The 12,465-nt window shown below is 43.9% G+C and overlaps 1 protein-coding gene across 4 annotated transcripts in view; it reads right to left on the reverse strand.

Annotated features, from left to right (window-relative positions):
- Positions 1 to 4,232: 4,232 nt before the first annotated feature.
- Positions 4,233 to 12,465, reverse strand: part of PKIA (cAMP-dependent protein kinase inhibitor alpha) — a 59,317-nt gene continuing 51,084 nt past the window's right edge. For 3 of the 4 annotated variants that reach the window (XM_073550618.1, XM_073550615.1, XM_073550617.1), the window contains exons 2-3: positions 11,101 to 11,278; positions 4,233 to 5,374 (exon numbers count right to left, since the gene is read on the reverse strand). In XM_073550618.1, the coding sequence (XP_073406719.1) occupies positions 5,295 to 5,374; positions 11,101 to 11,251 (231 nt within the window). In that variant the 5' untranslated portion in view covers positions 11,252 to 11,278 and the 3' untranslated portion in view covers positions 4,233 to 5,294. The remainder of the gene's footprint in view (positions 5,375 to 11,100; positions 11,279 to 12,465) is intronic. The other variant, XM_073550616.1, reaches the window with a different exon arrangement.

The following is a 12,465-nucleotide window of genomic DNA, read 5'->3' on the forward strand; positions in this document are numbered from 1 at the left end:
CGAATTTCCGGCTTCTTCAGTATCCCCATGTGGAGGACCAGGCCCCAAAACTGCCTCATTTCAACTGCGTCCACAGGAGACCAGTTGGAATATGTTGAAATCGGGTTTTCCGCCAAAAATTGACGAGCGTACAAATTAGTTTGCTCCACCATGAGGTTAACAAAATCCTCAGAGAAAAAGACTTTGAAAAAGTCTATTTCTGTGAGGCCGGTGGTATCAAACTTGATTCCTGATTCTGCCACAAAATCAGGAATCAGTGGCTCGTAATTTTCGTGGGGCGAAGTCCATACATGGTCTACTGAATCAGCTTCGGGCATGGTGGGCGCTGCCTCATCTTCTGTCCTGGAGCGTCTGCGTGGCGGTTCCGCAGGACCCGAGGAGGAAGATGAGGAGGGGGAAGAGGAAGAGGATGAAGAATCCGAAAAATAAAGAAAAGTCGGATCGTCATCCTCGCTATCAGTGTCGGAGGCAAGGTAAGAATATGCCTCCTCCATTAAATAGCGCTGTTGGGACGAACGCGATGGACGGGACATTTTTTGTGAAAGTGGTGCTTGGGTGTACTTTATTTACAACTATGTGTAGGTGTGGGGGGAGCTAGTGATTGGTGCACACTATCCTGTAAAGAAAAAGCTAAAAGAAAAAAGGAAATGGGGAGAAAAATACCTGTGAAAAGAAAAGTCTAAAACAGCAGGCCCTAGCTCTGATAAGTGAACGGTGTCACTTATCAAAGTTCAGTGGCGGCTGCTGGGTGTGCGTACAGGTGTGGTGCAAGGGGGGGTGAAAAAAAGGAAATCAGCAGGCACAAGCTCTGATAAGTGAACTATGTCACTTATCACAGTTTGGCGGCTGTGCGATGCGAATAAGGAGTTGGCGCTAAGGGGGCTGCTAAATGTGCGCACAGAGGCAGTGCAAAGGGGGATGGAGGGGGTAAAAAGTGGGGGAAGGGGGATGAAGAAAGATCGGACAGGGATCAGGGATTAGCACTTACACTTGTAGTTAGGTGGCGCAAAGAGGGGGTGAAAAAAAAGGAAATCAGCAGGCACAAGCTATGATAAGTGAACTATGTCACTTATCACAGTTTGGCGGCTGTGGGATGCGAATACGGAGTGGCGCAAAGGGGGCTGCTAAATGTGGGCACAGAGGCGACGCAAAGGGGGATTGATGGGGTAAAAAGAGGGGGAAGGGTGGGGATGAAGAGAGATCGGACAGGGATTAGCACTTACGCTTGTAGTCAGGTGGCGCAAAGAGGGGGTGAAAAAAAAAAAAAGGAAATCAGCAAGCACAAGCTATGATAAGTGAACTATGTCAACTTATCAAAGTTTGGTGGCTGTAGGATGCGAATACGGAGCTGGCGCAAAGGGGGCTTAGAGACAAAAAGCAAGCAAGAGTGTTGATTGGTGAACTACGTCACCAATCAACGCTCGGCGGCTGCTAAATGTGCGCACGGAGGTGGCGCAAAGGGAGGGTGGAGGGGGGTAAAAAGAGGGGGTAGGGGGAAGGGGAATTGGGGGGGATGAAGCTAGATTGGGGGGTGAAGCTAGATTGGGCAGGGATCAGGCAATACTTACAGTTGTAGGGTTTTCTTTCTTCTGCAGGTATTGTGATGCTACAAGCTGCTGTGGCACCACAATACCCAGCACACCAGGAGATCCAGACGTATGACCGCTCTCTAGGGAATCCTCAGCTAGTGTGAGGACCCCTGCAGAGCTGTCATACAGGTCACATGCAGGTCAGGGGCAGGTCACAGAGCGGTCACATCGCTGCTGTGACCTGCCATTGGTGGGATCGAATGATAATATCGATCCACCAATCCCTGCACTGCCTGGTGACCATGGCAACCACCTAGGATCGGAGCTCACAGCTCCGATTCAAAGGCAGGTCATACCCAGGTCATCAGGAGGGCACAGAGCGGTCACAGAGTGACAGCTGCTGTGCCCTGTGGTTGGCGCGATCGCCGATCTAATCGTTCGCGCCAACCAGCTCCTGCAGGCCCTACTGGGCCTGTATCAGGTCCCTGCCTAGGATCGGTGCTAACACAGCACCGATCCGTACCGATACTGGCTATAGCGCCGTTCTGCCCTGCGATTGGCGCAATCGATGCGATCGGCGGTCGCGCCAATCCGGGGGGGTTTTGCCGGTGCCTGGCGTTGCCAGGCATCGGATCCAGGATCGAGTACATCGGCACTCAATCCCAGCCTAGCACATCATTGTTTCAGCCGCGCCGATTGGCTGAAACAATGAGAAGCGCTGTGATTGGCTGTTTCGATTTCAGCAGCCAATCACAGCGATCGGGAGGAAGGGAGGGCAGCGACAGACCCCTGGATGCCGAGGCCATCTACCATAAGGTAGGATGGCGTCGGAATTTTAATGCGATCATTGCGACTGAAGTCGCGATGTCGCATTAAATGCCATGACGTACTATCCCGTCCCTGGGAATTAAGTCCCAGGGCACATGGACGGGATAGTACGTCTCATGGCAGAAAGGGGTTAAAGGAGCACAGTAAGGTCAGAGACTCAGGCCTCTCTATCTTTAAGAGTACCCCCAGGACAGGGATAGTTATGATTAGAGTTGAGTGAATATCTTCAGTTCCCCGCATATTCGGCAAGCTATAGTGCTTACTGAATAAGCTGGAGAGGGAACGTGGCTTCCTGGATCGTTCCGGCTGATCAGCTGTTTGGTTCCACAGCTGCATGTGTCAAGGCTGTGTGACAGTCACAGCACATGCATGTAGATGTAGAGCCTGTGTGTCCTAACTGACACAGTTGTGACACATGCAGCTGCGGCGGCGATCAGCTGATCGGCCGGAGCGACCCAGGAAGCCGCGTTCCCTCTCCAGCTTATTCGGCAAGCGCTATAACTTGCCAAATAAGCAGGGAACCAAAGATTCGCTCAACTCTAGTTATGATCACAGTTTTAGGGACAGTTTGAAGACCCCCTTCCTTAGCGAAGACCGTCACAGTGTGTCATGGTGCACGTCGTCGACAAGATGTCACTGCTTCAGCCAAAACAGGCGGGGAGCTGGTGTTGAGCTCGGAGAGGAGTACTACTTGCTCTGTTTGTTATTTTTGGAATTCTTTATAAATTGGTGTTCACGTTCCTGAAAGTTGAAAATCCCCTTAATGGGGACCTGATGCGATGAATGAGGAAGACAGTGGTTCAGAATCCGCCCTGCCCGAGGCACAATCACACACAAAAGTGAAGCATGAATGCAGTTTATTGTGTCAATGCGTTTCAAGGTTTTCAAACCTCTTCTTCAGGATGAAACCACTATGATATCTTTTTTATCACCTCTACTAATCTTATATCAAATGCAGTAAATTGCATGTGTCTTTTTCTCTTTCACCACTAGATGGCACTGCCGATGAATGTTACATTGCAAATAACTATTTGCAGTTCTCCTTTCTTCGCTGCTTCTACTCATAGAACAATGATGATCTGGAACACAATTATGCTTAAAGGGATCCTGACAGATGATACATGCTGCCTGATCCAATATATAGATTATATGTATATTGTAAGATGACCACCGGACAAATCCTGGAGGGGAGATATGTGTCATTGCGGCTGTTAGCTGCCGTGATGTGAACTCGGATGTATGCTCCAGCACCTATGGTGCTGAGAGAGTTGTTTTGGGGCCATTCCAGGGCCGGGCTTTATGAGCGGTCATAAGAGATGGGTGGGAATGACCGCTCACGTATCCCAACCCCAGGGGTGTGGTTTGGCAGATAAAATGGAGGCAGAGTGTCTCATTCAGTGACTGTGGTTGGAGGTGAGGAGACCTCCAGTGTGTGTTGTCAAAAACACTGACCTGATCGGGCGGACCCTCAGTGCTCTATGGACTATTTTCCTGCACTTCATGTTTACCGTCTGTGTGTGTCGTTAAAGGCACTGACCGGAGCAGGCGGACCCGCAATACCACATAGACTATTTATTTTCACTTTGTGCCAGAAAAGGCTCTGTCTTGTTTTGCCTTCCCGAGTGGTTTATGAGGTGAAATAAACTTGCCTGGACTATTGCATGTAAACCGCCTCCTGTGCCTACCTCAAGAGCTGAGTACCGATCCTTACTATATATATATAAAATAAGGGTGAGGAATGGCCAGGTCGCTGCTTTATGGTGAACGTGCACTTACCTTCAGTGGTGGTTTCAATAAAAACACGTTTTAGTTTTTTCAGTGCCCCCACCCCTCGCACCGAATTATTGCCATTTGCTAGGAAAACACAGTCCAAGATATTTGGTTAAACTTTATTGGTTATAACTGATAAACAACCACAGAATTAATTAGTAAAATGTACAAACATTAAAAAGTGCACTATTACAGTCGTAACCAGAAGAGTGTTAGAAATAGGTAGTAATTTTGGAAGGAATGGGTGTGACCAGCTAGCGCCACACTCTTCCTCAGTGCATTCCTATTCTCCAACCCTTAGTGCTCCGCTCCCTGCTACAACAAACCTGTCTCAAATGAGTCTTAGAAGATAAAAAAAAGTGACACTATCAGTGAATGAAACTTTTATCCTTGTGTACATTTGTACTGTGAAAATTCCGATTTGCCGTAAGTAGTGACAATAGTGATATCCAAGTCCTAGTGAGTTACGCGCTGACAAATACATAACACCGTGACTTCATTGGTTACTAAACGCAGTGCATCATTATCGGCTCAGCGCTCTTTTATTACCAGAGCTATTGTACCAATGAAATGTTCTGAGTTTGGGGGTGAAAATATAATTAATATGTTTATGACAAAAAAAAAGATAAAAACCTAAAAAAGAATAAAAATAACACAAATCAGCCCTTTGTGTGTGAGGCCACCAGTTCGTTCACAAGTGCGCGTTCATGACGGGGCAGTATAAAATATTAAAGTGTGCCATACAAAACATTCAAACATAAAAAGCTATTAAAACACTACTACAAAGTTTATAACTTAATGTATCGTCATTTTTACGTTATTTTTCTGTGATCGGGACGGCTAGATAATTAGTTGAGCTATAAATCATGGAAGCCATTACAACAGCACAGAAATCCTTTGAGGGTTTCATAAACCACAATGAGTATTTCTGTGGCTGCCCCCACTGGTGTTTCCTAAAAATCTCAAGTAGCTAACTGCACCCTAAATATCTCAGCCATTGCTTATGAAGAAATTGGGAAAAGGCCCTTCAACGATCTCTGCTGCTTGCAATTTCTTAGATTTTTTCCAGTCGTTTGTGACCTCCAGGCCGATTCCTTCTCTTGCCGCACTACATAACTTCATATTGCTTGGAGGTTTGGCGCGTTTGTGTGTCAGACACCACAGATATTAGCTCTCCTGCTTTGGCGCTTGACTTTGCTCGTCTGTAGGTTTCTCACTAGGAGTTGTCTGTTCATTTTCATCATCTTCTGGAATTAAGAATAAAAATATTGAGTGATTCAAATCATTCACTTTTTTTGACATTATTATTAAAAGAACTTTAACCCCTTTACCCCCAAGGGTGGTTTGCACGTTAATGGGCAATTTTTACAATTCTGACCACTGTCCATTTATGAGGCCATAACTCTGGAACGCTTCCATGGATCCCGGTGATTCTGACATTGTTTTTCTCGTGACATATTGTACTTCATGATAGTGGTAAAATTTAATTGATATAACTTGCGTTTATTTGTGAAAAAATGGAAATTTTCCAAAAATTTGGAAAATTTCGCAATTTTCTAACTTTGAATTTTTATGCCCTTAAATCACAGAGATATGGCACACAAAAAACTTTAATAAGCAACATTTCCCACATGTTTACTTTACAGCAGCACAATTTTGGAACCCCAATTTTTTTTTTCGTTAGGAAGTTATAAGGGTTAAAAGTTGACCAGCGATTTCTCATTTTTACAACACCATTTTATTTTTACGGACCACATCACATTTGAAGCCACTTTGAGGGGTCTATATGATAGAAAATACCCAAAAGTGTCACCATTCTAAAAACTGCACCCATCAAGGTGCTCAAAACCACATTCAAGAAGTTTATTAACCCAACAGGTGCTTCACAGGAATTTTTTGAATGTTAAAAAAAAATGAACGTTTAACTTTTTTTTTTTAAAAATTAATTCAGGTCCAATTATTTCATTTTACCAAGGGTAACAGGAGAAACTGGACTGCAAAAGTCATTGTGCAATTTGTCCTGAGTACGCTGATACCTGATATGTGGGGGGAACCACTGTTTCGGCACATGGCAGAGCTCAGAATGGAAGGAGCGCCGTTTGACTTTTTCAACGCAAAATTGGCTGGAATTGAGATCGGATGCCATGTCGCGTTTGGAGAGCCCCTGATTTGCCTAAACAGTGGAAACCTGCCACAAGTGACCCCATTTTGGAAACTATACCCCCCACGGAACTTATCTAGATGTCTGGTGAGAACTTTGAACCCCCAAGGGCTTCACAGAAGTTTATGACGTACAGCCGTACAATTAAAAGATCTTTTTTTCCACAAAAATAATCTTTTCACCCCCAATTTTTATTTTCCCAAGGGAAACAGGACCCCAAACGTTATTGTGCAATTTGTCCTGAGTACGCTGATGCCACATATGTGGGGGTAAACCACTGTTTGGGCTCATGGTAGGTATTGGTTGCACCCTGGATTAGTGCAGATGCATTTGGGCCTGTCTGGTTTGTAACTGAATTTTTTGGAGGATTTTTTTTTTCCTCTTTTTGAGGTTTTTATATTAGAGTAGGGACTGACAAGTGTAAGGAACTTTGACGCAGTTTGTCAGCTTCCGTATTAAGGCCTTAATATCAACCAATACCTTACATATAATGCTATGTTTTTTGTGCACTTTTTATATTTTTTCCAGGGTGCAGTTGGGCCCAAATGGTTCTGCAAACTTGTGGCCTCTGTTCACATGGGATGCATTCTAGTTGGTACTGGGCAGCCCCCCTATATGGTGTTACTAAGAGGTTGTGAGCCAGAAGCCCTGCATTCCCTGTGTTAACACTGCCACATGCGGATTATTTCTTCTGCACTGGTGTACCACACGGCCAATCCCTGATTGTAGGCTGGCTGTTTCATTTGGTATTTATGCACCTGTGCAGCTGCCATTTTACTTGGGTCCGCTGCACCCTGTATTAGTGCAGATGCATTTGGGCCTGTCTGGTTTGTAACTGAATTTTTTGGAGGATTTTTTTTTTCCTCTTTTTGAGGTTTTTATATTAGAGTAGGGACTGACAAGTGTAAGGAACTTTGACGCAGTTTGTCAGCTTCCGTATTAAGGCCTTAATATCAACCAATACCTTACATATAATGCTATGTTTTTTGTGCACTTTTTATATTTTTTCCAGGGTGCAGTTGGGCCCAAATGGTTCTGCAAACTTGTGGCCTCTGTTCACATGGGATGCATTCTAGTTGGTACTGGGCAGCCCCCTATATGGTGTTACTAAGAGGTTGTGAGCCAGAAGCCCTGCATTCCCTGTGTTAACACTGCCACATGCGGATTATTTCTTCTGCACTGGTGTACCACACGGCCAATCCCTGATTGTAGGCTGGCTGTTTCATTTGGTATTTATGCACCTGTGCAGCTGCCATTTTACTTGGGTCCGCTGCACCCTGTATTAGTGCAGATGCATTTGGGCCTGTCTGGTTTGTAACTGAATTTTTTGGAGGATTTTTTTTTTTTCCTCTTTTTGAGGTTTTTAGTACTTTGCTCTACCCTTATCAGGGCAGAGAAGTACACCTACGCAGGAGCGCGATGCTTGGGAGTGATTATGCAAGCAGGAAGACGGCATTGCAAGAAGATAGGAGGCCCCGGACCCAGACCTGCGACACCAATTGGACCAGACTGCATCGGACCAACCTCCCCGGGTGAATATAATAAAACTTATTTTTCTTATCTTGTAGGTCGGACCGGGGGCTTACCTACAGCATTATAGAATGCTGTAGATAAGCCCTGGAAGGTGGTGGCCGCATCTTATAGCGGCCAAAAGAGATGACAAAGTTACACTACTGTACATGTCTCTTTCTGCATCTTTTCACAGGATAGGCGATAGATTGTTGATCAATGGGTGACCGACCACTGGGACCTGCACCGATTGGCAAGACAGCAAACTTTTATATCCATTAGTATGGAGTGGCAGTGCGCTCGCTCACCCGCTGATGCATTCACTCCCTATTGACTACTGCTCTGTTCTGCTTTTTTGACAGCCACATAGAGAATGAATGGAGCTGTGGTTGGGTGTCCGACCTGCCATACCATTTTGGAACTGAGATTCATGTTTCCTGCTGGGGATAAAACTTCTGCTGATCAGTGTGGGCCCCATTGATTATTAAGTTATTACTTATCCTGTGGGTGGGTGATCATTTGTTTTCAATGGAGAACCCCTTTTAAGGAACAGCTCCTCTGATAAAATTGTGATTGGAATTGTGAATAGGACTGTGTATGGCTGTGGCCAATAAAACATGTGTGATTGGAGACCCGATCTGCACCATTTTATCAATCTTCATATTCTATTTTGCACGTAATTAACCAGTAACAGCTGCTTCGCCCCCTTCCTCTTCTCTTGTCCGCAGTCCGTACTTGATAGTGATCTCATACTTCTATCATACTTTCACCAACTGATATCTAATGCCGCTTCATTAATTTGGGTTTCCTAACCCATGGGCTTCGATTCCAACAACGTACTCGACACCTGTTTGTATACTTTACCCCGTACTTATCACGAAGGTCAATCTTTCATTTCAAAATGTGCGTTTCTAATCTTACATATCTTATTAAGAAGAAAGTGAGTGTGAAAGTGCAACCCACCTCTCTGCCCGTGGATAACTGACAATACATACTGGTCACTGTGACCAAGAAGTAGAATTTCATGTGTGAATTCTATATTTATTTTTTTTTGTTATTTTTTGATATTTTTTTTTTTTATAATTCACTACCAATTGGGATGTATTTTCAATTTATGGTATTAGATTTTCAATAAAGCCATTTAATTTCCTTAAAATATTTAAAATATTTTTTTTAAGGTTGAGGCTAAGTATTTTGCACTTTAACCTATTTTATGTAACACAGTTTAGCTTTTAATTTCATAAATGCAGTCATTTACCCATTAAATAGAGAATCTGTGAATGGTCACCACTTACGGTATTCATCAAAATCATCCTGTTACAGTCTACATCCAATTACCACCGAAATATCCTGAATTCTAATTATCTTTAGGCATGAGAAAACATGACTTACTTTAGTCCTTTACATCCTACCTGCTGATGTGAACTGTAGGAGCAGATATAAAGATAGTGGGAGGGAAATAGATAGATAGATAGATAGATAGATAGATAGATAGACAAAAAAACCCTGACCAGCACCTCCTAAGTGTGAATAGGTGCAAGCTGTAATGACTGCAAAATATGTATAAAAAAGCCCCAAAACACTCTGTGAATGCCAAGACATGTAGTGTCAATGGAAATAACTTCCAACCGCATTGTCCCCCAGAAAGATGTACTTATAAGAAAAGCGAAGGTTCTTAGCGCATAAATTGGCCGATTCGCGTGTGCCCATCAACCACGGCAAGGTGACACTTCTCAGAGAAGCCCAAACTATGGATGTGTCTCATCCATCATTCCTGCAGTCCCTATCCATCATCACCATAGTCACTATCCCTATTGTACACTTACTTTGGCAAAACTAATGTGTATTCCTGACAATAAAGCTTCTTTGAATTTGATAGAGTTTTTCTTTATATAAGTGGGGAAAATAAATTCAGAAATTTATAAAAAAAAAGGGATCTGGGGACTGGGTGAGGGCTTATTTTTTCTGCCCTGCGCTGACACCATTATGGGATAGATACAATGTTTTGATCGCCTCTTATTGCATTTTATTTAGAGTTGAGCGAAACAGGTCGGCCAGTTTCATAAGTCGCCGACTTACGGCAAAGTCGGGTTTCGCCGACCGAAACCCGACCACAGCATGAAGTCGGCCATGCGGTCGGCAAAACGAGCACCAAAGTCGGATTTCTCAGAATGCTTGCACTTGACTTTTTTCAGCCTCTGAGCAAGGACGTACACTGTGGGCAACGAGATGACATGTGCAGCGTCCGGGGGGAGAGAGAGAGTTTTTGCGCACTTTTAAAAAAGCGGTCCGGCATGTAGGTGTGTTTACTGTCCTCCAATCCCTGTCGATTTTGCTTCCCCATTGACTTGCATTGGGTTTCGTGTTTCAGTCGGACCTTCGACTTTTCCCTATAGTCGGCCGATTTCGTTCGACTCGACTTTTGAGAAAGTCGGGTTTCATGAAACCTGACTCGACCCTAAAAAAAGGCAAAGTCGCTCATTTCTAATTTTATTGCAATGTTGTAGCAGCCACTAAAAATGTAATTCTGGGTTTACTAAGCGCATGCCTCTTCATAAATTGTGAGTGTCGCACAAGAGGTCTGCGCCTCCTCCGTGTGCATCTCACCACAAATCCTACTGCATTCCACACTGAAGAAAGGTTTGTGGCATAGTGAAATCTGCTGCTCGTCATGAATTTAACAAGCTGCGGTCACCATGCCCTGGTCCCACCTCAGCTATACCTACTTTGTTGGAGGTGGGGAAAAATGGTGTGAAAAAAAAACTCCAAAAATCGAAAAAATTTAGCGCAGTCTTGAATTAAGCCAAAAATTTGCGACTTTTCAAAAACTTTTACATCAGAATACTGGTATAAAAGTTGTAATGAATCGGGCCCCATGCCTACGACTGGGTGGATGATGTACTAGGCGTGTTGAATCGCAGACATGATGAGCTGCTCATAGTGAATTAGAAGGAAGGAGAGATCTAAGGTTACAAATAACTGAATTATAATGGGAAAGGGGTCAGAAAAGTATTATAGATTTTTTTTTACATGATTTGAGCATTACACACATTTTATATAACACATACACTGAGCTCTAGAGTATTTATAATCCCCTACATTGCGTGAAATCTGTCATCAGAATGGAGACTGCTGGTTTAATAAAAAGTGTTAGAAGGGTTGGAGCATACGCAGCATTTATTACCTATGTACAGGAAACATTCCCGTGATATCCCGCGGTCCCAGTCACCTTACACTGAGGATAAGTGATAAATACTTTCTATTATCCGATCTCTCTAACGCACGTGTATGTCATTCTCTTACCTGACTTCTTTATGTCTAGCTCTGATAACTTTAGAGCCAGGTCACTTGTGTTCCCGCTTGCAGAGGAGACAAGTATATCATGCATAGCATTTCTTCTTCCCGTTCTCCCAGAGGCTATGAAATCTGCATATGTAGATTCCACATCAGTCATTGCTACCAAGTATCCACATAGCAGTACCTGCAAAACAGAAAACCACATACTTTATGTGCATGTCCAGCAAAAATCCTTGAGCCAAAAGATACGATTGAGAATAAGAGAAGAGTTGGAAATATAATATGTATAGGACATTGATTCTGATGTGGATTTTCAAAGTAAGTACACCCGTCTTACCAAGTATGAGATTTTTAGAATAATGTTTTCATTGACTGATCTATTTGAGAAAGGTTGTCTGTGTAAAAGACTGATGGCTTTGATGTAAGGTAGACCATCAATATCTGATAAGTGGGCATCTAACTACTGGTATGGATGTTTTCGACTATCTGAAGGCATTATGAACCTCTATCACTCCAGCAAATGCCCTTCACTGTTCCCCAGCTACAGATCTGTGCTTTTGGCAATGGCCTTGCCAGGTATTTCAGCTCAATGCTATTAACTTGAACGGGACTGAGCAAATGATGAGCAGTAATACCAACCATGACCAGAAGGAGGCGCTGTACGTGACATGCAATGAAGAGAGAGGAGTCGATTCTCTGGACCCTAGTTAAGTGGCCATGTCCGTATTCCGTGGCTGCTGGACGGGAGCTTTGTGATCCACGTCTTGCCCGCTGGAATTCCAAGAGCCTTTTCTGATCAGTAGGCATGGTGATTTTGGACCAACACATCATGAGAGGTGTTGTGGATTCTGCCAGGTAGGTTGTGGCCACAAAATACTGACATGGCCTCTGGACAAAGGCCCTGCACGTCGATTCTTTCATCTCTAAATGAAGGGGATGCAGAACCCACTACAGCCCTCTCAATCAATGTGATGTAAGCAAAAAAGGAGCGCTCAGCCAACCCGAGTATTCCTGTATATGGTGGGAATTGGGGGAGATAGCAGTTGGCTAAACAATTGACCTGGTGACAACTATCTAATGTGCATTGGGGCCTTAATGATTTATTCAGAACAAAGTAAATTTTCCCCTGTCCCTTTGATAGGGGATGACTTGCTGATCACAGGGGTCCACCTGCAAATGGAGCTGAGCCCCAACATGTGCATCTCTTCACCAAAAGGATGGGACTGAAGAACCCCATTCTGTGGATTCCAGAATGCTGATGTTGGAATTGTTTGGGGGCTCAAAGCAATTGATTGTTCCTCTAGTGATCAATCCCTATATTATGGATGGGGGGATAATTGTCTTTTAAGGTGAGCAGGATAATCATTTAAG

The sequence above is a fragment of the Dendrobates tinctorius genome, unplaced genomic scaffold, assembly GCF_039654945.1.
Source record: "Dendrobates tinctorius isolate UK_male_01 unplaced genomic scaffold, ASM3965494v1 ptg000165l, whole genome shotgun sequence".
Taxonomy (NCBI): domain Eukaryota; kingdom Metazoa; phylum Chordata; class Amphibia; order Anura; family Dendrobatidae; genus Dendrobates; species Dendrobates tinctorius.